This window comes from Porites lutea, chromosome 8 (genome assembly GCF_958299795.1).
Source record: "Porites lutea chromosome 8, jaPorLute2.1, whole genome shotgun sequence".
NCBI lineage: Eukaryota > Metazoa > Cnidaria > Anthozoa > Scleractinia > Poritidae > Porites > Porites lutea.
In genome coordinates, this window is record NC_133208.1 from 10,899,430 (window position 1) to 10,922,209 (window position 22,780).

At 36.6% G+C, this 22,780-nt stretch overlaps 2 protein-coding genes across 3 annotated transcripts; one reads left to right on the plus strand and one right to left on the minus strand.

Annotated features, from left to right (window-relative positions):
- Positions 1–32: 32 nt before the first annotated feature.
- Positions 33–9,831, plus strand: LOC140947142 (U5 small nuclear ribonucleoprotein 40 kDa protein-like). 2 transcript variants are annotated; one of them, XM_073396232.1, is made up of 12 exons: positions 33–190; positions 288–344; positions 515–587; positions 875–968; positions 3,410–3,575; positions 4,566–4,619; positions 5,367–5,435; positions 6,528–6,648; positions 6,904–6,986; positions 8,286–8,347; positions 8,955–9,058; positions 9,207–9,831. In XM_073396232.1, exons 1-12 carry the CDS (start codon positions 80–82, stop codon positions 9,257–9,259), a joined length of 1,047 nt encoding a protein of 348 aa, XP_073252333.1. In that variant the 5' UTR covers positions 33–79; the 3' UTR covers positions 9,260–9,831. The 2 variants fall into 2 exon arrangements, with proteins under 2 accessions (XP_073252333.1, XP_073252334.1); XM_073396233.1 differs by lacking the exon at positions 4,566–4,619.
- Positions 9,832–9,849: 18 nt separating this feature from the next.
- On the minus strand, positions 9,850–22,500 carry LOC140947140 (uncharacterized). The gene is made up of 12 exons (XM_073396230.1): positions 22,281–22,500; positions 18,701–18,864; positions 17,814–17,936; positions 15,763–15,828; positions 14,906–15,014; positions 13,389–13,579; positions 12,513–12,632; positions 11,838–11,948; positions 11,651–11,699; positions 11,428–11,542; positions 10,756–10,840; positions 9,850–10,292 (listed from the first exon to the last, which is right to left on the minus strand). Exons 1-12 carry the CDS (start codon positions 22,396–22,398, stop codon positions 10,185–10,187), a joined length of 1,359 nt encoding a protein of 452 aa, XP_073252331.1. The 5' UTR covers positions 22,399–22,500; the 3' UTR covers positions 9,850–10,184.
- Between the last annotated feature and the right edge of the window lie 280 nt (positions 22,501–22,780).

The window sequence follows — 22,780 nt, forward strand, 5'->3', positions numbered from 1 at the left end:
TGTAGTGATCCTACACAACGTATCAAGTACGGCTCGCATGCGTTTGCGAGCCCGCGATATCTTGAGCTGATTTTCAAAGATGGCGTCTAAACGAAAATTTGCCGGCGAAAATAGTGGCGCTCTTGTTCCTGTAAAGAAGCCAAAACAGAATCAGATTGCTCTTACAGGTCAAGGAGGAGCCATACAAGCGGTATGTGTAAATATATGTTGTGATTATTCTTTGTTGCAATGTTGCGAAGTTGTTTACACGTGGTGTGAAAGCTCACATGCGTGATTTACTTTGATAGCTTCCACAAAGAACATCCAGTCTCGAAGCTCCTATAATGCTGCTCAGTGGACATGAGGTTTGTTTGGTCAAATTTGTTGATTATTGATAGCTCACTTCTATTTTATTGGAGTTTCGCAGGCATGATGATGTACATCAGTTCAAGCTTAATGAGCTGTAATTCCTGATGGCAAATTAAAGAAGATACATATAACGTGATTTTAAACATGATATTTGTGTTTATTTCAGGGAGAGGTTTTTACGACGACATTTCATCCCTCAGGGGAAACATTAGCTTCAGCAGGGTTTGATCGACTTATTTGTAAGTTCTTGCAGTCGCCCTTTTCTTTACCGACCTTAGCTATCAAGCTCATCAGACACTTACTTACATAAGTCACAAGTTTTGACCCTTGATTCTGACAATATTTGGTAAACTTTTTTAGGAGCAATTACAGAATACTAGACCACGATTTCCACCTTTCTAGAAGGCTTAGAAGAGCGAGCCATTCTCCTATATATAGATGCTTTTTTATTATTTTTAATGAAATGAGAATAGGTCAACCTGAATTCTGTAGTTGAACCCTTTCTTAATTTAATCCTACTTTTCAGATCTTTGGAATGTGTATGGCGACTGTGAGAATTTTGCTGTCCTTAAAGGTCATACTGGTGCAGTAATGGAGTTGCATTTCTCCTTGGATGGAAGGTAATTTAATTGTTCAAGCTGTTTTTATTAAGAAACGATACATTTTCAAAAATTATCAGGGCTGTACCATAGCAGTGCCCAGTTACCCCTGTTGCCTTACTTTTGTTCTTAGCCAACTAAGAAATCATTAGCTTTTTCCATGGAAATCTTGTGCTGGGCACCCTGTATTTCACAGGCTCAGAGCACTGGGCTCCTTTCAGTTTTTCGTGGAGTATAGCCTTGAAAATCCACGACAAAAAATTCCTGCATATTTTTCTTTACTTTACCATGTATTGAAAATAAGAAAAAGCAGGGTTTGCACAGTCTTGAAAAGTCTTTGAATTTCATTTTTCCTTGAAAAGTCTTTAAATTTCTATGCAAGTACTTGATAAGTCCTTGAATTTTCTTCAACTTTGAATGTGGTGGCCTGGAAAGTGTTTGTTAATGCTTTTTGGTTGTCCAAGACAGAATATAAGTGATTTACGTAAAGTATTGTTCGTTTCATGCAAGAATTAACTCTTAATTTAAAACAAGTGGACTGAAAAATGTAGAGAAGTTAGTGGAGGAAACAGTTTAAACCCTACAGACCTGTTAGAATGGACTGAGAATGTGCATTTTTTTACAATGTGTGAAATTACAGTGTACTTTCCTGGTAGGTGGTCCTTGAAAATCAACTGTGGTGCTTTAAAAGTCCTTGAAAAGTCCTTCAAAAATGGCTGCGAATTTATGTTAGACTTTGATAGAGAAGGGTCATTTCTGTTTTTCTTAGAGTTATTATATATGTCAGGTTGAGAAAAGACTACCCAATATAAAGTGAGAAATATGCAAGAGCATGTAGAAAGGACTGAGCATGACTTCTGGCACTCTATGATGCCACTGTGCCTTGGTCATTGGTCAAGTTGGCTTTTAAATTTGCACTCACCTTTGTCACTGTTGTTATGTTGTCTTTGCTAAATCTGCCCTTTCTATAACAGGAACGCTCTAACAGCGGCGTTCAGTCTTGCTTGCTTGGAGATTAGATCGAGAAATGTGTGGTTCCAGGAAATATCTATACCTCACCACGGAGAGAATTTCACTTAGGAGCCCCCCCCCCACCTCCCTGGATTTTCTATATTTGTAAGGAACTGATGACCCCCACACCCCCCCCAGAAGTTTCAAAAAGTAAGACAAAGACCCCTCAAGTCGAGTTTTTGTTGGCCTAACAGGGTCCTTATTCCTTTGGATTTGCATACATAATGCTTTTGGAAGAAAGAAAACCTGGTTTAGATGGAAAAACAATCATAAATGATATAGTTAAACTTATTTATGTCTCCAAAATGATCTACCAGATCAGTAAGTAGTAATTTTAGTACTGAGTTCGAAATAAACCCCTTGGAAAGTGGTTTTTATCATCCAACCTCCTCCTCTTTGGAATTTTCTGGGGCTCTGACCACCCCACCCCCTCGGAATTTCCAATTCTCTCCATGGACGGGGTTTGGATATTTTCTGGAACCACACGATAAGGAGGCGATTAATTCTACATGAAACAGGATTTACTCGCTAAAGGTCTTTTACTTCCTACTTTATCGACGTTGAGTATTCTTCAGGATATTTACTTTTTTTGTTTCTGAATTGATTTAGTATGCGTGTTAGCGACAATCAAAACGACATCTGCGGCCACAGGCTATACGAGTGTATTAATAAAAAATTTAAGGGCCTCGCCAGAGAAATTACATCATCATCAGAGATCAAAAAAGTGATTTACATGGCACGTCCTTTCAATCACTGCCAAAAAAAAACCGCATGCTTATCACAAGACCCATTTGCATAAGGTGAAAGTTTACAACACCCGACCATTGCAGTTTTTCTAATTAAGATTCTTATTTTTTTTTACCTCTCAGTAGTGTTCACTTGTTCCAAAGTAATCAACACTTTCAATCGATAGAATTTGTGGACCGACACGTTTCGGAAAAGCTCCACTTTAATCTTTCCTACAGTTGTGTGTAAGCTTTCTTCGCAAAACATGGGTGGCTTCAGTCACGCAATGATTCTTATTCCCAGTTTCCACAGTCTCCGCTAGGAACGCCTGGCATGATGACCCCCTTTTGTGTCATAAATACGAGGAATTTAAACAGCTTGCAGATTATGAGTCTCGCTGCTTACGCAAGTGAGACTAACAAGTACACTAGTACCAAGGAACTTAGAACTTGTTTTTCAGAAATAACACACCCAGGGGCCTGGTTCCTCGAAAGATGGTTAAGTCTTAGCCAGGATTAAGCCAAATTTTAAGCACAGTGGCTGAACTCGGTAGTATTATTGTATGGCAGAGATATTTTTAGTTGGAAGGTCTCAATCAAAAAACATCCCCTCCAAAAAGGAGATAAGATGACCAGGAGATGTTTTTGCCTTGAGCCCTTCTCAGTTGGCTTTCTGTCATCAAAACATTAAGAATTTATGTAACTTTTGTTTTTTGTTTTTTTCAGTACCATGTTTACAGCTTCCACTGACAAGACTTTAGGAATCTGGGATTTTGAAACAGGAACAAGAATAAAAAAGCTAAAAGGTCATAGCTCATTTGTGAATAGCTGTTTTCCTTCAAGACGAGGCCCACAGTATATTGTTAGTGGTGCTGATGATTGCACAGTAAAGGTATGTTTAGTAGAGAAAAGCTCCTAATATTACCACATAGTCTCAAATACTCTTTTCTTGTTTATTCGCCAAAAATTAATTTTACCAATCTGCATTAAGTGTTGCCTGCATTTCAGACTTTCCCTCGACTCCCCTGAGAGGAGTATGCAACTCCAAGGAATGTCTGAAATTCAGGCTTCATGCATGTACATTAGGTGTGGTTATGTTGTAGATAAAAATAATTGGGTCTAATGATAATTGAGAATAATAATAAAATTCTTACTTTTTTATTGTTATTATTTTACCACGCAAGATAAATTAGAGTCTCAAGTAGTAGTAAAAGCATAAATAAATTGATCAATAACATTAGATTAAAATTAGTAAACAGCTGGGAAGAAGACTGTGGCGGGGAAATCTCTGAGAAGCAAACACACTTATAAGAAAATAGAGATTTCCCCCCACTGGCAATTTAAATACTGGACAGCATTCAAAGTAAAAGAGAAAAGACGTGTATAAGGATATAAGCATGTATACTGAACAAATATACATGTAGACATATAGGTAATCAGATATTTAACCTGTATCCTGTCTGCAGACCCTTAAAAATTGTTTTGTCAGTCCCTTAAATACGTTAAACATTGGGGCGTCTTGGATGTTGTTCGGAAAAGAATTCCATATTCTAGTACTTTGAAACAGGATGAAAAATTTCTTGATATTTATACTTATAATAATTATCTTCTCCTCTTTTGGGGCTTTTTAGAGATAATGAAACATTCAAATGGAACATAACAAGGTTAAGAATCCCATCTGGTAGAGGACAATCCAGTTGGCTATTTTACAATTTTGGCCAAGGATTTGAAATTGGGACTAGCGAGGACAATTTAGTGTTAATAGTAGTTTGGCTTTCTTGCTCTGGTTAGCGAAAAACCCTATCACTTAGATGGCATGTATTTCAAGCACTGAACAGATATGTTTCAGATTGAAAAGGTTTGATTTTTATTAATATTTCAGTTGTGGGATACACGTAAAAGGGGATGTGCCCAAACGTTCCAAAACATTTATCAAGTAAGTTGTGAAGATCATGTATGTACTGTACCATGCTGCTTTAAAGCTTTTTAAAAAACTTATGTAAAAATATCTAAAGCTTATCTAAAAAATGTAATTCCTGACGATTGAGAGACATGGGAACAAATTAGTCAGAAATTAATATACTGACGGCATGGTATAGAGGCACACTGGTGTTCCTGGGATGGTATCAGGCTATTTGTGGTTTTGGCACGAAACTTGTGCCATTCTACATCAGCTCAGTCCTTCTAATGGTTTTCGTTTTGTTTTGCAAGTTTTCCTTTTCTATATTTTATTTTGTTACATCTTCAGATCTGTATGTTTTGAAATAATGTTTCTTATTTCAGTATATAGTTTACGAATTTAGCTATTTAGACCCGCGCCCTTTTCCATTAGTATAATTTTGGAGTAGTCTATGTAACATTGTAATTTATTTTCCTTGATCCCTTTCCATGGGCGTTTTACGTGCCACTGCATTAGTAGGGGAATACATTCCTACAGAATTTCCGCACCTTTTTTTGGTCACTTCTCTAAGGTGGTTTTTTGTGGTTTATCTGGCATGGTACACGTTCTAGCTTTATAGAACACTATTAGTACTTTGCTAGAAGGATATCTTTGATTTATCATCTACATCAGATGACTGACTGACGCTTTCTAAATAAAGGTTTTCACATTGAATATCTTGTGTTAGGAATAACAGAGTCAGAATACAGCATTTTTTTTTACATGTGTTACATTTTAATACAGGTAACAGCAGTATCATTCAATGACACAAGTGATCAGATTCTTTCTGGTGGAATTGATAATGAGATTAAGGTAATGATTCCTGCTAATAATTATTAATTAATTATTATTTGCTTATAAAGCTAAGGGCCAGTTTCTCAAAAGTCCTGGCAATTTTTCAGACCCAAAGCTAAATATAAAAATCAAAATCTTAAAATTCTAAGGAGTTAGTGCACAGCCTTTCATGTGGAGATGCAGAGAGTGTGATGTTCAGGTTTGACCTCCTTGTTTTGACTTTTTATTGTCTCCATGTAACAATTAGCTTTAAATACCTGTAAAATTGAGCAGTGGTGGAGAGATGGAATAAAATGAATGTACTGCTGACCTCAGGGGTTTTAGTCTATGGAGTACTGTTACAAGTTACCAACATAAAATAAGGACCTTTTTACTACCTTTAACTTGGGTCCTAGCTAACATAGCAGTCTATTTTGTCTTGTTAGTAACTTATAGTGTTATCATATTATCTGCAAAACTACAGCAATGATTTGAATGTAAACAAAACAACTTTTTTGGTCCAGTGATTACTGGGACTTAAAGGAACAGGCCCCTGGAGAGAATTTTACTCCAAGGTTGTTTGCAGGCGCTCCTTCAAATAACATTACATTGCACCTTCCAAATTTTGGTCTTGACAACTCTTAATCAGAGTAAGAGCAAAATTTTGCTATCCACTAGTCCTTCGAACAAGCACTATATTAAATCCCAAGAGTTCTTGTACAAAAAGTTTAGCTTGAAACTCAAAAGCAATCGAGGATTTAATGTTTTTTAAAATCTCATTATTACCCTTGTAAATGTTTTTGACTTAAACCTAAAATGGAGCTCGTAAAAACAAATGAAATGACTGTGGAATGGAGAAGTTAAAAGGATTATTTAACTTTATTTTGTCAAGTATGATGTTTGCTTTTATGACCTATAAGATGAATTTTAATTCTACCGTAATTTCAAGACAATTTTCAACAGTTTCTTTATTTTTCCTAATTAAAAATGTGCTTGTCTCACGTCGGACAAGTTATGTCAAAGGTTTACATATCCTAAATAAATTTCTACCTGTCCCAGACAATCAAGCATAGGTTTTGGCACACCCTATTAATCCATGATTTCTAACAAAAATGGGACTTTTCTCTTGAGGTGTGGGATCTTAGGAAAAATGATGTTTTGTATAAGATGTCTGGGCACACTGACACAGTTACTTGTCTTCGACTCAGTCCTGATGGCTCCTTCATACTTTCAAATGCAATGGACAACACAGGTTAGTACCAGTCAAATTATGAAACAAATATATTTAAAAAAAAAAAAGACATTCCTTTTCAAAAATCATGTTACCTACATTAATTTTTATTCCTAACTGTCCACTCTATAGTGGTAGATGCCTTCTTCAGAAAGACAGCAGCAATTATTAGCTGGCTTGGGCCAGGTTTTACAGCTTTTTTATCGTCTCTCTTTTCTCTATTTTCCTCAAAATATAATTGTTTTGTAATTTATCAATTTGCTTTGTTTTGTGTAGTTCGTATGTGGGACATCCGTCCTTTTGCTCCCCTGGAAAGATGCCTGAAGGTGTTTACTGGTGCTCAACACAACTTTGAAAAGGTAAAGCAGCTTCTTAAGGTAGGGAAAAACAGGCAACAAAAAACATGCAACTTGTCTTGCAACATTGCCGCAAAATGAGTTGAATAGCGATGTTATGCATTTTACCATCCACGTCAAACCTGTCTTGCAACAAATCAGGTTGTTAACAGGTTTGAACGAGGGTGGTAAAGTGCGCAACATCGCTATTCAACTTGTTTTGCAGCAATGTTGCAAGAAAAGTTGCACGTTTTTTGTTGCCCGTATTTCTGTGCCTTTATTCAATACCAAACTTAAACTAAAGTCAAAACTCTTAGCCTGTGAGCGCAGACATACTTCCAGACATTATTTCTCTCCACCCAGGTGGAAAGAAGTGACTACCGGAAATACATCTGCACACTTAACCTACAACACCTCCTGTGTTTAAATAGCATCCTTTGAAATACAATATTGATTTGTTATTCTCTTAAGTGCAGGTTTGTGTAGTGCAAGACTGTTCCAAAATCTTTTGTTCTCAGTGCAAACTGTATCGGCTACAGAGGAGTGTATATATGCATACAGCTTCTTAGCACATTCGCAAACGAATACGGCAGTGCTGATGCTAAAAACGTTTAGTTTAATTACTGTATTCTCTAGCAAGGGTGTCAATAAGCTTTGGCAATGATCCAAAGAAATGCATCAGCTACTTTGCACGGGAGAGGTGAGCTACTTTCCCCCCTGGAATTGAAGCTGGGAAAGAAGTATTAAATTAAAGAAAGATACAATACTTTAAGTAAAGCAGTCATAAAAGTAAAAAAAGAAACCATTCACCTTTTGACAAGATGTAACTTTTGCATGAAGTGCAGTATGCTACACACTACTCATAGTGATTCTGTTCATATTCATTAGGACATATGCTGCATGTTCAATATACAAACTGCCATTATTTTGTAAATCAAAAGTGATCAGCATTGAAAATAAAAAATAAACAATAAAATTAGACAAAATTAAACACTGCTGTAACCTGTTGATAAGAAATCTTCCTTTAATCTTTTTAACTCAAATTAGTGCCCAGAACCCTGAAAATCACATTTTAGGGCTTCCAAAAATTTCAAAATTTTCTGGGGGCATGCCCCCAGACTCCCGTAAGAAGATGGGTTTTAAATGCTCCTTTTTGATACAGTCAGTTACCTTGTTCAAACCTGCTGGCTACTTCAGTTGTTATTGAAACCCCTGCTTAAGGTTCAGAAATCTACTTTCCATTTGTTCAATAACAATAATAGCTTCAATGATTCTTTAACCAATGGAAAACATTTTTTTTAATTTTTATCTCTTGGAATGTAGAATTTGATTAAGTGTTCTTGGTCACCTGATGGACTGATGATCTCATCAGGTTCCGCTGATAGGTAAGTGTCACAAGAAACATTTTGCCCTTGGCCTCATTTTCAAAGTGAGGTTTTTAGAACTTGGAAAATTGGCCTACCAGTATTTGCGTGTCTCTGATTCTCTTGACAAATAGTTGACCTTATAGGCCTGGGCAAGTAAAAGTTTTCTTGGGGCTTACTTGATTTTTGACGCACATGTTTACTCAGAAATTTCATTTAAGAGTGTGGGCACATTGCATTTTGTGATATTTAGCTTGACAGCTTGTTGTTAATGGAAATCCCAGCAATGTGCTTCAGCCTTGCTTGGTTTTTCTGGTATTTTTAAAATAATGAATGAGAATAATAAATAATTCCCAAGGATACAGATACTCATAACCCAGCTTAATACATGTGAATATTCAACAATGTTGAACAAGGAGGAAAAATGTTGAAGGTGATGGGTGATGGTAGTCAAACTTTGTCCAACGTAGTTCAACATCATGCAAGATGAGCCCCAAATGAGTTTAACTTGTTAGAGGAAATGTTATGTAGGCATCATTGCTTTGGCTGGGGCTTTAGTCACAATAAAAGGTAGTGTGCAACAAAAATCACCCCACCTTCTTTCTCACTTGAATACTTCTTGTTGTAGGTTTGTTTATGTTTGGGATACAAACTCCAGAAGAATTTTGTACAAACTACCAGGACATGATGGATCAGTAAACGATGTTGACTTTCACCCAAATGAACTAATTTGTGAGTATATACAGGAATTTAATTTGTAAGCAATTTATAAATTTGCAAAATTCTTGAAACTTGTAATCCTTTTATTCGTTAAAAGGAAGCTTACAATCACTGTTTCAAAGAATTACTATTAACTGTGTGTTTTTTTGTTTACCTATAGTGATGTCTTGTGGAAGTGACAAGAAAATTTATCTAGGAGAGTTACAACCCTAAAAGGATGGCCTGAACATAAGAAACAGTTAACCATACTTAAGTGTTTAATAAATAACACTTGAAGCAGCTTTCTCTAGCTGTTTATGTAGCTGCTATGTAAACTACATAAAATGCGACCCAAAAGAAATCAAGTTTCATTGAGACTTTACATGATTAATTTTGGAAAAAAACATGGGTCAGAAGAAGGTTTGAAGACAGTGATGACTTCAGTTCATATGGCCGTCTGAGTCACTCCCTTTTGCTCAATTTGGTCAATGACATATCAGTTTCTCACCCAACTGATTAACTCAGCTACAGAAGACCTAGGTTAGTAACTAAAGACCATGTGTAATAAAATACTTTTTTTATTCAAAATGTTTACACTTGTCACATGTTAAATTTTAAACAGTTCAGTTGGTAAACCTTTGTTATTGAATCCTGTCCATTCAGCAGGCTTATTTTAGGATAACTTTTGTACAGTGTCTGTAAATAATACTATTAAAGCTCTTTTTTCTTCGCTCTTTGCGATGCAGTACCTCCTTGCTTTTCATTGTAACAAAATACAAATAAAACACACAATTTTAATTAACAAATTTCTTTGTCTTATAATGTTTGTTTTTTTCTAAAACTATTTTCTGCCTGCAGAAATAAAATAATGTCATTGGGAGGTTACCATTTTTTTTCCCTGCAAGTTTATGGCTACTATTATCCACTCCACAAACCACAGGTATACCGGTACTCACAAGGAACTTTAAAGGCACAATGATTTTTGGAATTATGTGAGTAAACAATATTGGCAGTGGGTGGTTATTAATTGTTGCCTTTGGATACCACTGACCAGTCACATAGTTGTCCAACCAAAATGATCTCAAAAATCATTGTGCCAAAATCTTATGATGTCACTCGTGTTGAGTGAATGCACAAAAGCCCTGCTCCTGCAGGACAGCTAGCTGCCAATAGGACCCACTCTGTACCAGTAATAAATTTGCTTGGATTTAAACCAGCTGTAACTATTATCAAACACCAGCTCATACTCTCCTTTATCAACCAGAACCTGAAAATAAATCAAAAATAGGACAAAAATATTATTGGCTTCACCTGTAAATGGAAACTTGTAACCCAAATTAAGATTTTGTCATTCACTCAAGTAAAAGTAAAACTACAGCCTAGGACTCTAGGGTTAAATATGGTTTATATATTAACCAGAAACATTGCTTTTGTCATTGTAACTTACCATTGTTAGCAACACCATAACCCCGTTAATATAACACCCTAAGTTTGATGACATTCAAATTTATAATATTGATTTGGAATCAGACAAAGAATAAGCATGTCAAGTATCAGTAGTTACGTTTCCTGAGAGTATATCATTCACTATTTCATGGGCCACTATTAAAATTGATGGGGTTGGAGGGTGATGGGAGCTCTAACTACAGCAGTCCCTGTAAGGACCAAAGCAAGATAGATATAATGCAAAACCCCTAACAGTGACTGTTAGTGGTCTTTGAAATACCAACCTTCCCTGTGACTGGTTCTAAATGTGAGTTGAGCCTCCTGGATTTACTCCACTCTTTTCCTGATGGTAACCCAGACACATAACACCTAAACAAAACCAGAAAAGAGTTTTGGTTCTAATCTTGTTATGTACATTTAGCATAATTGTACACTGGAGGTAATGTCAGTTTTCTAAAGTTGGGACATCAGTGGAGCTGATCCACTTGAGGTATCCCTTTATTCTTTTTTTTTCAACTTTCCCTGGATGTAGGGTAATTATTGCATGCCTAAAGACAAAAAGGATTCAACACAAGTGCCACGCAAAGTGTACAACAACATCACATCATCAGAAGTAGGTGGAATATGATTGCAGGGCTGTCATTAAGAGCCAGAGGAGCCATGGCTACTATGAATGTGGCCCGTGGCTACTTTCATTGGACAGTAGAAGAAAAATAGAACCTAAAGAAATCCAAAGCTGTTTGATTCCCCACCTACTTCTTGTTTACCCAGCAACTTGAAATATTAGTGACAGTGCTGTCAACATGGTTGGTTGTACTGGTTGTAATGATCTCCCGCATAATGCAGTGTGTAATAGATCTGTTGCTATTAAATATATGATTTAGTGTGCACTATTACATTTATCGTGCTTAGCGCTTCCCTTTAACATCATTCACTCATAACATGAATGTTCCTACCCTATATCATTGTTATTTGAGCAAAATCCAAATGTAATCATCGAGTTGTCTTCTGCGACATGTATGTTTATTGTATACTGTTGGCCATGAGGTATCAATACTCCTTGAACATCAGCTACAAACAAAGAAAATAAATTTTTGTGTTAAATAAAAAAACTAATTTTCACTTTCTAGATTTGCCTAATGTAACTTTATCAACTGCTATTCATTCATTGTGACATACCATCATTTCTTTTATGATGAGACATCCTCCCCTTAGCATCTAGAGTTCCCTGCAAAGGACAATGCAGGAGGAACTTGTTATGTTTACCACCCATGTTTGACGTACATCTGTGAACTTCTTATGATGGACAGAGCTCAAAGATTCATGGTTAGGGCCACCAAAACATAAAATTTAATTATGAACATACCTCTATTATCTTTCGTATCCTTGCAACATTTAAAGCTTGCTGCCAAGCAAACATATTGACTGCCCAATTTGGAATCCATCCTTTTGGATCAGCTTGGATAACATAAGTCACCTGACAGCAAAAGGAATATTTTGATCTGTCCTTTTTTTAAGAAATACATGTAAAGACTGTGACTACCAGCAAAAATAATAATGGTCATATGGTTAAATAATTACCTTGAAAAAGTATAACTATAACCTAGTAATGGAAAAGAATTCACATAGATCAAGGAATTTTAAATGAGCTAATGCCAATGTCATTTCCTTGAATCACCATCAGTCTGTATTTCAGTATACACTGTCACCATAAGTGACAATCAAGATTTGGTAATTGCTAATATGAGACAGGAAGTAGTCACTAGCTACAGGTTCATTATTAACTACGGTCTGTACAGTCCTAAATGCGAAAACTATTTTCGTTTTTTTTTAAAATTTTTTTATTATTTTTTTAATACATGCACTATACGTAGTCATATGCACCTCACCACATTAAAATTGTAATATAAGACTGAGGTGGTTACAAGTGTACATTTCAACAATTTTAAATCAGTCCTGAAATTTGCGAATTTCAACATCCCCGAACATCCCCGAACTATGTCAAAACTTAATGTGGAAATAGAGGTCTAGAGGTACCTACATCCATATATCCTGGATCATTTTGCGGACGTTTAAACACGTATCCAGTGCATGAGATCTCCGCCCTGACAAGTTTGTGATTCTCCAAAGTAGGACATTCTGGTCTGGTTATTGATGATCCCTAATAGAAGTTTTATGACCAGAATTAAATTCACTGAAGGTGTCCTGTAAGCATAAGTTCGATTTTCATGATGCTGCAGTTTTATACTAGCAGTAATTCTTTTTCACTACTGTCGGCTTGGACAAATTTGTAATGAGAATTTCATTAAAAGCACTGATTTGATTTATTTAATGATATCGACTTCTGCTTAGGAAGCCATTAAATGCTTCCAACTTAGCTTTATGTACTAGTACCTTAAAAACTGAAGTCACTGTTGTCAACTCTCCTGGGGAGTCTGGGGGACTCCAGATTTTGGACCGTATCTCCCTGTCTCCAGATTTGAGTATGAAATCTCTCAGATAATCACTGAAGTTTGCCATCTCTTCATTAGAATCCAGGTAGACAATAAAATTTCAACTATTTTGCATTTTTTGACCTATTTTACTGTTAACATCAAATGTTTCGGTATCAAATGTTTACCATCGTAATTTCAGAAATAATGTGATTGGTGGAAAGTAAACCAATCAAGTCAAATGGTACAACATCTTTTTCACGCGTTTTGTGTCATCACAAATTTGTGATGATGGGGTATTTTTTTCATAAATGATGTCATCAGCAGTGCATTATGACATCATCTTTCATCCCTTCCCTATCAATTCTCAATATTTGAAGATGTGGGGGGTTCACAGCCCTGTGAAGTGCTCAAATAAAAGAAAGCTTTACTTTAAGTTTAACAGCAATAAATTGGCAGCTACTTGACCGTATTGTAATTCATACCACTCCAAAGCCAAGCTCATTGCCTGCTTCATCATGAATAATATCAGCATATTCCAGCCAACACACATCTCTCTCCCACACTGGTCCAGGACTTCCCATAATTGCCCACTTAATACAGTAAAATGGAAGCTCAGGGGCTTTGTAACCTTCTGGAAACTGATGAAGTACCATTCCATCCTGAAAATGTACATCTGCAGAAAACATAACATGATCAATACATTAAGTCGTACATTCAAGTTACCAGCAATCATATTTATTTGTTCTTTTTTTGTTTTTTTTTTTACTGACGGTATTCGGTAAAAAGCCATAACAGCAAATCCTTCAAGGCATCGTGGTACTGCTAATTTTTGTGCTCTGCTGTCATTAGGTCATGACAATACGCAAAACAAACAAGAGTATTAGCTACAAAGGTCAATAAAAGTTAGGTCTTTTATAGGCATAGTCATGGAAAATGATCACACAATTTGTGACAGTTATATTGTTGTTGCATCCAATGACAATGAGTCATTTAGTTAATAAAATTGTTAATTACTTCACTGTTCCTGGGAGGTGAGGGGGGGGGGGGGGAGGGGGTGGTAAGTTCAGATTTCAAGTGATAGGGATGATTGAATGGGGGCAAAAATAAAAACCCAAAAAAATTCTTGGGCTTACTACAACCCCCCATGCCAAATTTCTGTTGTACTTTACTTGGTTGCATTTTGTGGCTGAGATATGCGGGCACTACCATGAATCTTCAGATTGTTTGAATACCAAAAAAATCCCTACTTAAATCAAGCTGTACCCCCAAAAAATACTTGCCGAATTATTTTCCTAACCAAAAAAGATCCTGAAATCGAAAATTTCAACCCCCAAATAATCATTTCTGTCACTGTCACTTTAAATCTGGAGTACCCCTCTTGGGTCACTGTTGAACTGCCAAAATAACAATGTAATAGCATCTGCTTATATACTTGAAATAAATAAACAAGCTAGATGGATCAACCTTTTTTAAGTAAGCATAGCAGCTAGATTATTAATGTGGTATTAGCATTCTGTTGTTGTCAAACTAGTTTTTCTGGAAATACCCATTTTTCTTATGGTAATTGCTTCCCCCCAAAGTCTCCCTCAATAATCTCCTGAAATTTTTTTTGTTGCTGCTTTGACAATAAAGAGTGTAGTATGTATATAAAATTATGCAATTTTGAGGACTAATGACTCACTGGTTGCTACATTTTTGCAAGGAAGGATAAGAGGAGGGATGGTGATGGTGAAAATCGTTAGATGCAGATGTTATTTTACGTCCTTGGATGCATCAATAATATTTTTCCTCTATTTATACTCTCATAACATTGTACACAGAAGCAAAGGAAAATATACTAAGTTGAACAAGGGAAAAATTTGTACTGCAACAAACCCAAGGGTGCAAAATAAATTTTTCCTGTAATCATAATACTATTAAATGTAACAAGCATGAGCAGCTACTAATGGTCACAAAATCTCAATGTAAAAGCATCTGATGTGATTATTTATAATCGTACCAATCATATGAAAAAGACGACGAAAACTCTCAGTGGTCGGTGCTATCATGAGTGCTCTCGCTTCTTCTTTTGATGTCTTTACTCGGGTGGTTCCCCGGATCAGATGAATCTTAAGACAAATTAAAGAACAGATTGAATAAGAACAGTGCCTTAGGGCTACCTTAAACTTGATGGTACTTGTATGCATGTGCTGCAAATGATGATGTAGTCCTAAGATTTTGTAAAAGAGGCGAAGTTTTGCTCTGATGACTGAGTTTCACAGTACCATTCTGTTTTTAACAATTTTTGCTTTTAAAATTCACCTGTGTATTCTGTTTACTAAATAATACCAAGAAAACACACTCCAAATTATTAAAAATAGATAAAGTTTTGACAGATATTAGTTGCCTGTGTCAAAATATTCACTTTGGTATTGAGTCAGACACTTGCTGCTGGTTTTCATCAGGTGATGATGTATACGATTATAAGTATCATTCAGAACAGCTATCAGTTTATACATTGTGGTTCAATTTTATCCTTGGTTCAAATTTTATGTCCCTTTGTTTTCCGGTACGGTAATGTATGAGGATGAATTTAAAACAAAGGGAAGTAAAATTTCAAGCAAGGATAAAACTGAACGGCAACATACACACTCAGTGATCTTGGTGTTTCAAGCAACCTGATTGGTTGGCTATCTCGGAGTCCTATGACATGCTAGGTAGTGAATATAAAATAAAACTCAATTGCTGGAGTGATTGAAAAGCACAAGAAGGCCTTAAGCGATGATTCTATTTTTAATGCTCAAAGTAAAGTTTACAACAACAGAGGAGAACAAGGTCATGATCATTTTAGCTAAATGCCAACAAACTTTTGAATACCTGACTACCAGGTACTGTTCCTTGGTAAATATCAACACCATTCTTTGTGCAGACATACTCAAATCCCTGAGAAAAAGAGTCAAAAACAAAAAATACAAAAAAGTGTGACAATACCAACAATCAGTTGAGACACATTGCCCTAAAGGGTCTCCCTATAATGTTAAAACCAAACAAAAATTTTGAGCACTTTCCATGCCATATTGTGCCACTGTTTAAGCTACCTGTAAAAAAAAACTAACACTCAAACTTTGATTGGAGGAGAGAGGGGAGGGGTGTGGATTGTTTTGTTGTCCGTGAAGTTACCCCATTTGAGGACATGCACTCAACAATTTTGTCACCGATTGAAGAAATGATCATTAAATAATATTTTAATAATTATGATGTAAGTTCAAGAATTTTAAGAGAGTTCAAAATTAAGTTTCTGTTTATTTTAAAGCCACAAGTGAGGCTTTCCAAAGAATTATCAAATTTATTCTTAAGACGACGTTTAGCATTTTTAAGATCCCAAAGGTTTTTAAAGATTTGCTACAGTAAATTAGACTATGAGTAGTCCCCATTTTTCCTTAGGGATAGTACAGGGAGCGAAATTCAAGCTTGCACAGGTGAAAATCACCCCACGTAAGAAAGGCGAGACCCAGCGGTGAGAGAGAAAAATGAGGGACTACAGACAAAGCCCAAGCTTTTGACCTCACATGTTGCTCTCACAATGCAAAACTCTGATTGGCTCTTCCACGGAAATCTGTCAACATCTGTCAAAAATGTGTCACCCCTTATTAACACTCAACATAATCACATTTTACTGAACAAATAACTGGAGGAGAACAAATAACAGCACAGAACAAATAACTAGATTTGCTTTTGTAGAAGCAAACAAGCAGAATTAAACCAACCCGGCAACTGATGAAGTTTGCATGGAGAACTGAATTCATTGTCTTGCCTAAGGCTGTTAATTAAGCTTATTCAAAAGTTATCACCAAGGGAGGAACTACGTAGGCGCTCCAGTCCAAAGACACACATTATCCGTAGAAAAACAAGCAGGAGTTAAAATTCATTCCTTTGAGAGCAATCATGACTGAGTCACATCGCAATTCTTCATCGTTAATGTAGCTTTGATCAGTTTAAGCTGCAATACATTCTTCAAGATTTGGATCTGTAAATCACTATCTGTAAGAATTTAACATCCTGCTAAAAATGCTAACGAGCTGGCCCCAGCCACAAAAAGAAAATTGCTTATAATTATTCAGATCCAGGAGGCACTTTGCCAAAGAAATTAAACAACCCAAAACCCTTATTAATTTAGCCACATTGAAGAGCTTTACTTATCAAAAGAGGTCAAATAAAATGCTCTTGCATCAGAAGGCAAATCATGCCGACCATAAGCAATAACCGCAGAAAATTAATATGCGTGTCACATCGTCTCAGTGTGAAATAAGCAGCAAAAATCACATTTACTCAGTCAAAACGTTTTCCTCCAGAGCATAATCTACCCATCAGATGAAAAAAATTCACTGGAACAAGCAGCATTTTGGCATGAGGTAAAGGTCGTGTGTTGCCAACCAACCCCCCTTTTTACACTGTCAAGTTCTTCACGCAAAACAGCTGAGAAGAGAATTAGAATATCCCCCCAGTTTACTGATGACAAGAGCAATGACAGCTCAATAAGAGAGGGAATCCCACTGGATGCACTTAATTGATTTGGAGGGGGATACGAACTTCACACTCCAGAATCAGTCACACGTGAAGGGTCAAAAGCTTGGGCTTTTTCTATAGCCCCTCATTTTTCTCTCCCCACTGCATCTCGCCTTTCTCCCGTGGGGTGATTTTCACGCGTGCTCAGGTTTCGCTTACTCTACTATCCCTGAGGAAAAATAGGGGCTACTCATAGTCTAACAACAGTATATAAAAAGTAATAAAAGTTGATGTGGGGTTGTTGAATAAAAAATGACTGGCTAGTCAGACTTTTGATCATAATAACAGGATGGTAAACTGTGTGGTAACTGTGGTGTTGTGGGGTTCTAGCTTGCTGATGCAATATTGTATAGCTGTACTACCTCATCTGTTGTTGTAACATCCAGCAATCCTTTAACCCATGAATGTGCCAAGTTTGTGTACTGTTTTATTTCTTCTTTAGTTAATGAAGGTACTTGTCCAAAAAAATCATCTGGTAATGGATACTGTTATAATAGACATGTGTCAAAAATAGGGAGATAATTTACTGATTAATAAAAATTGATATAAATACATAAATAAATTACTAGGAACAAAATAACGATCATGAAGATAGAAATAGATTTAGCATCATTATTGTGTTCCTTCAAAAGATAAAAAAAGAATTATTTCTTCATTAAATATTGACATAGGAGTAATTAACTAATGATCTAGGAGGATGTCAGGCACAAGGGTGGAGGTTATACCCATTGTGACTGTTGCTATGGGTGTGGGTGGGGGGGGGGGGGGTGAGGGAGTTACTCAATCAAATTTACAGGGATGATTGAAAGCAAGCAAAAATGAAAAACCAAAAACATCCTGTCACAAAAATTAACCCCTAAAAAATCCCACACACCAAATTTCTATGCCTTTGAGAGTGCAATGAGAAAAAGCTGACGAAAAGGCTGGAGAGGTTAAATATTGACACACTGCAATAAATATTATTGAGGAGGTACTCATCAGCACAGCTGGACTGTGAGGGGACTACTGAACATCTTAATGGATTAATAATGGTACGTGACTTGATCTAGAGACATATGAATGAGCACCTATTTTTGGATTGTGTATGATATAAGTAATATAGTAACAGTTCATTTCACAGATCAATGAGGTGTCTTTTCCTTTCACACAAAGGATCATAGGGGAAACAAGGGCTCTACAAGGCATGTAGAGAGAGAGGAAGATAGGAATTTTATTACACTCAACTACTTGATGAAATCTAATGCATTACCGTCAACTTTTTTCTTCCCCTCAGCTCTTGATGGCCATGTTCTGATCTGAATACAAGGATTATTGGATAATGTTCAGATGAGGACAGATAGTCCTGAACTCCACTGAGATGTAAACCAGAGTTGGAAACAAGAGTATCATTCAGTGAATATAACATACAACCACCTGGGGAAAAAAATTAAAGCAGATTATATGCTTAACTTGCAGAAAACCCAAAACAAACTCACAGAAAAAAAAACAATGGCCTTTTGTACATAACAGAACTCAAACCTTCTAAGGAGATAAAAAAAAGTTCGAGTTATCAGGAGTTCAAGTTATCAGGAGTTTAAAGCATTTAATAACCGGAAATAAGCAAGTAAGCAAATGGATGAGGAGGGAATGTAATAATTACATTAACTATAATTATGCTTAATTATTAAGCAACAAAGTATACAGGGATGGGTACTGAATTTGTCACACATGGTTTGAGTTATCGAGGGTCAAATTATATAGAAATGATCTGAAGGGAAACAAAAATTACTTAAAGTTAGTGGGAGGTTGAAGTTATCAAGGGTTCGAGTTATTAAGGTTAAAATTGCAGTAAATGTATGAAGGAAATCCAGGGGATTAACTTTGGTTTGAGTTAGGCCAGGGCCCAAGTTAGCAAGGGTTTGAGTTATCGGAAGTCGGCTGCATATATAGACAATATAACTTAGACTTTTCCCGCAAATTCAAGATGAAAGTTCGCAGAAACATTCTTAAAAAGAGAGATGAATTCCCTTGCTCCAGTTTCCTGTTGCTGCCACATGCAGTGGGTGGGCTCTTCGTGTATCTGACTAGAATATATATTTGATGTCAGACTCTTTTTCAAGTTTTTCTTACAGTTTTTAGTGAGCTTTTTAAAAGATTAGGAAGCAAGAATTCCCCTGGCAACTGCAGAACCAAGTATCTCACAGAATCTGCCTTGAATGGAATTGCTACTTTCACGATTTACTAGCAGCCACATTTATTAACCTTTTTGAATTCTGCTTTTGAAATTTGGCCTGCATGGTAGTGGCATCATAAGGGGTGGAAAAGAAGCCTGCTATAAAAACCTCCTTTTCTTCATTTCTGTAACTGCTTTTGGCAATCTGGAAGCTGCAAATTTCCAGTTGGCTAATTGAACCATAATGAGTAAGTTATTGATGTGTATTTAGTAAATATTAAGAAACAACCACGATGCAATGACAGGTTATGGAGAAAACATGTTCCTTTGTCAAAAGCCTGTTATTTCTCCTTTAATGATTAGTATCTCTGTCTGGCATATCTTTGATTAGGCAAGACCATAAGTTTTGGTTATTACCATAATCATATTTGTGGTCACTTTTGCTGGGCAGCCCTAACTTTAAAAACAATGATAAATGAAATCTGTTCTGTACGTGTTGCTACATTTTGACACCATTTGATCATGAAGAACACTTGTCTTAGTATGACAATTTCTGGCAAACAAAGCGATGCGTCTGCCAGCCCACGCTGAGAAGAGCACATCATTTCAGTTCAATCACTTATCGACCATTGGCACTAATGGATTAGCAGAGAAATTGGTGGGTGCAATGCAAATACACCAGTTCCTATGACAGATGCTCCCTTTCCCTTTGTATCACAAGGTCACGGGTTCAAATCCTGCCGACGTCCTGAATTTTTTTCAGGCTTCTTATGCAATTGCATAAATTGCGTTCACAACTGCGAGGGTCATTCTTCATTTGATTTCATTTCTGCAGTTTTTATATATGATTTATTCGATATACATTTGTCACATTCACCTCTTTCACGGGAACATTTTGAACACATTATTGACCAGGTCCCAACATCAGTGGCTTCATGGCTTAGTTGGTTAGAGCAATTTGCACTGGTATCATCAGGTCACAGGTTCAAATCCCGTTGAAGTCCTGAGCAAGCTCTCCGGAGTGCTTTGGCGGCAGGGCAGGGAAAGGAAGGAGAGCTTGCAACTATGTCTCTGGAATTTGAATTCCACTTGCAATTCCCCTGTGGTTCCCTGTGGACTGAGCTGTCAGATTTCCGCCAATCAGCTCAAATTGGGAAGCAGAAAGGAGCACAAATGTAAACAAACATTGAAAAACATTTGCCAAGGGTAATGACGTCAATGCTAATGTCATCCCCATCAATCAGCATTTTGCATCAACTTTTTCAATGCAGACATTCAAATTCCAGAGACGTAGTTGCAAGCTCTCCTTGCATTTCCCACCTGGCTGCCAGAGAGTCCTGGAGAGCTTGCTGGCAAGCTAGAACAGACCAAACGTTTAGGTACTGGGTAATTCTCGTGTTAAAAGCTAATATTGACATCCTTACTTTGGTTACTTCTTTAGTAAGTGTTGTCTTTTTTTTTCCTTATAGCTATCGCCCTCTTCAAAAAGAACTAATACCAAACCAGTAGGATGCAAGAAACTCAGACAAAAAACAAATTGGTCTTGTCGACCACTAGTGACCTACAAACTTCAAACATCATTTTCACTGTTGGTGCAGGTAGATCGAAACCCTTGGTGCAAAAGCCTGAAACTAGAAAAATAAATAAATTTTGGATTGAAATAGTTGTTTTCCTTCCCTTTTTATTTCAGTTTCTACCTTTTTGTTTTTAAAGTTTGCTCGGCAGGAATTTTGGTTTTCTCAATTGGTTTATATACGCAACTGGAAATACAAAAGTGATATTGAATTCTTCGCTTGTGTGCAGTGCATTTTGCTGCGGTGTTGTGAAGGGTATAGTTTTCAGGCAGTTTAGTCTGACTAGTATTGGCCTAGATCTGGTATAAGCTAAGGGTTACAGGGTCCCAGGGATATATCTTCACCCCAAAATTCCTGAAGTACCCCCTGTGGTCCCCTGTTGCACCTACCATTCAGGCTGTTCAAAATTTTATGGTATCACTGCATTTTAATTTGGAGTTACTTAAGGGGAGGAAAACAGCCCCAGATCAGGACTTTTAAGACCCCCCAAACAGAATGTCTCTGTAAAAGCAACAGTTGTAAGTTATACATGTTGTAGCTGAAAACTGCTTTTAATAGGTTAACCCAAAAAATATTTAAATAATTAGGGCTTGGAAGTCAAGGAAAGCCTGAATCAGACTTTAGGTCAAATACTGGGGCACTTCAAGCACAACTACTGTGTTTGCATTAAAAATCAATTGCCATTACTTACAAGGCACTATGGCCAAGTTGTCAAAGGTTTAAATCCTGCTCTGTCTCTGTCATCCTGAATATTTCAAATTCCTTGTCATGGGCTATATAGCGGCCCAGGGTTTTGTATACACCCCTTGCCAGTTGGGATTGCAATCTTGTTTATATGGGTGTTGTATATGGATTACTCTTTTCTTTGAAATGATATGATTGGAGTGCCTGTAAACTAGCTAAAGCAACAGCCAAGAAAGTTAACTTGTTCCTGACCTAAGGGTCCTAAAGGTCTATTAAAGGCTTACCGGCCCATTACTCTCTTTTCTCTTAATAAATGAAATTTATGAAGCAAATAAGCAAAACCTAAACAGTTGATTTCTTCCGGTACAAATAATATGTCCCGCTTTTAAAATGCAAAGTATTTTTCAAGCTCAACTTACCCGGAATGTGATCACTATTTTCCTTAAATGGAACATAAACAAAATGGCCGTTCGTTTCCTCCTTGATTGAAAAGTTGATTTCCTCTTTTTTTGTGACGATCTTTTTGAACTCTTTCATTGTGTAGTATAGGTTGATTTAAGGATGCCAATAAATTAACTTTAATCTTATGTCTCATTTCAAGTGGAGTCCTCTGATCGGAGATTTAAGGAACACGAACGATGCAAGGTCACGTGACCTTATGGCTGTCACGCGCGTCTTTTTCCCATCGTTTCTGGCGGGGAAGAATTTTTGTTTTTTTGCTTTTACTTTTTTTTTTTTTGCTTTTTCACCACTTTACAAGTATTTTTATGCACTGAGTTGAACATAAACGCATGGAGCTTCCGTAATACATTTCTTTGACAGCCCTTGTACTGGACAGGCGTAACACGGAATTATAAAGAATATCGCCTTTCCGTACTTTCCCTCTAAATTGTCCCACGTATTATCATACGGGCCACTT

Excerpts from the sequence above, each read along its gene's own strand:
- LOC140947140 (XM_073396230.1), bottom strand. The coding sequence starts at position 22,398 with ATGAAAGAGTTCAAAAAGATCGTCACAAAAAAAGAGGAAATCAACTTT. Across the intron at positions 13,580-14,905 it reads TCGTCTTTTTCATATGATTG|ATGTACATTTTCAGGATGGA; the intron begins GTACGATTATAA and ends TGTTTTCTGCAG. Across the intron at positions 10,841-11,427 it reads TCAAATAACAATGATATAGG|GTGTTATGTGTCTGGGTTAC; the intron begins GTAGGAACATTC and ends GGTTTTGTTTAG.
- LOC140947142 (XM_073396232.1), top strand. The coding sequence starts at position 80 with ATGGCGTCTAAACGAAAATTTGCCGGCGAAAATAGTGGCGCTCTTGTT. Across the intron at positions 588-874 it reads AGGGTTTGATCGACTTATTT|ATCTTTGGAATGTGTATGGC; the intron begins GTAAGTTCTTGC and ends CCTACTTTTCAG. Across the intron at positions 9,059-9,206 it reads TCACCCAAATGAACTAATTT|TGATGTCTTGTGGAAGTGAC; the intron begins GTGAGTATATAC and ends GTTTACCTATAG.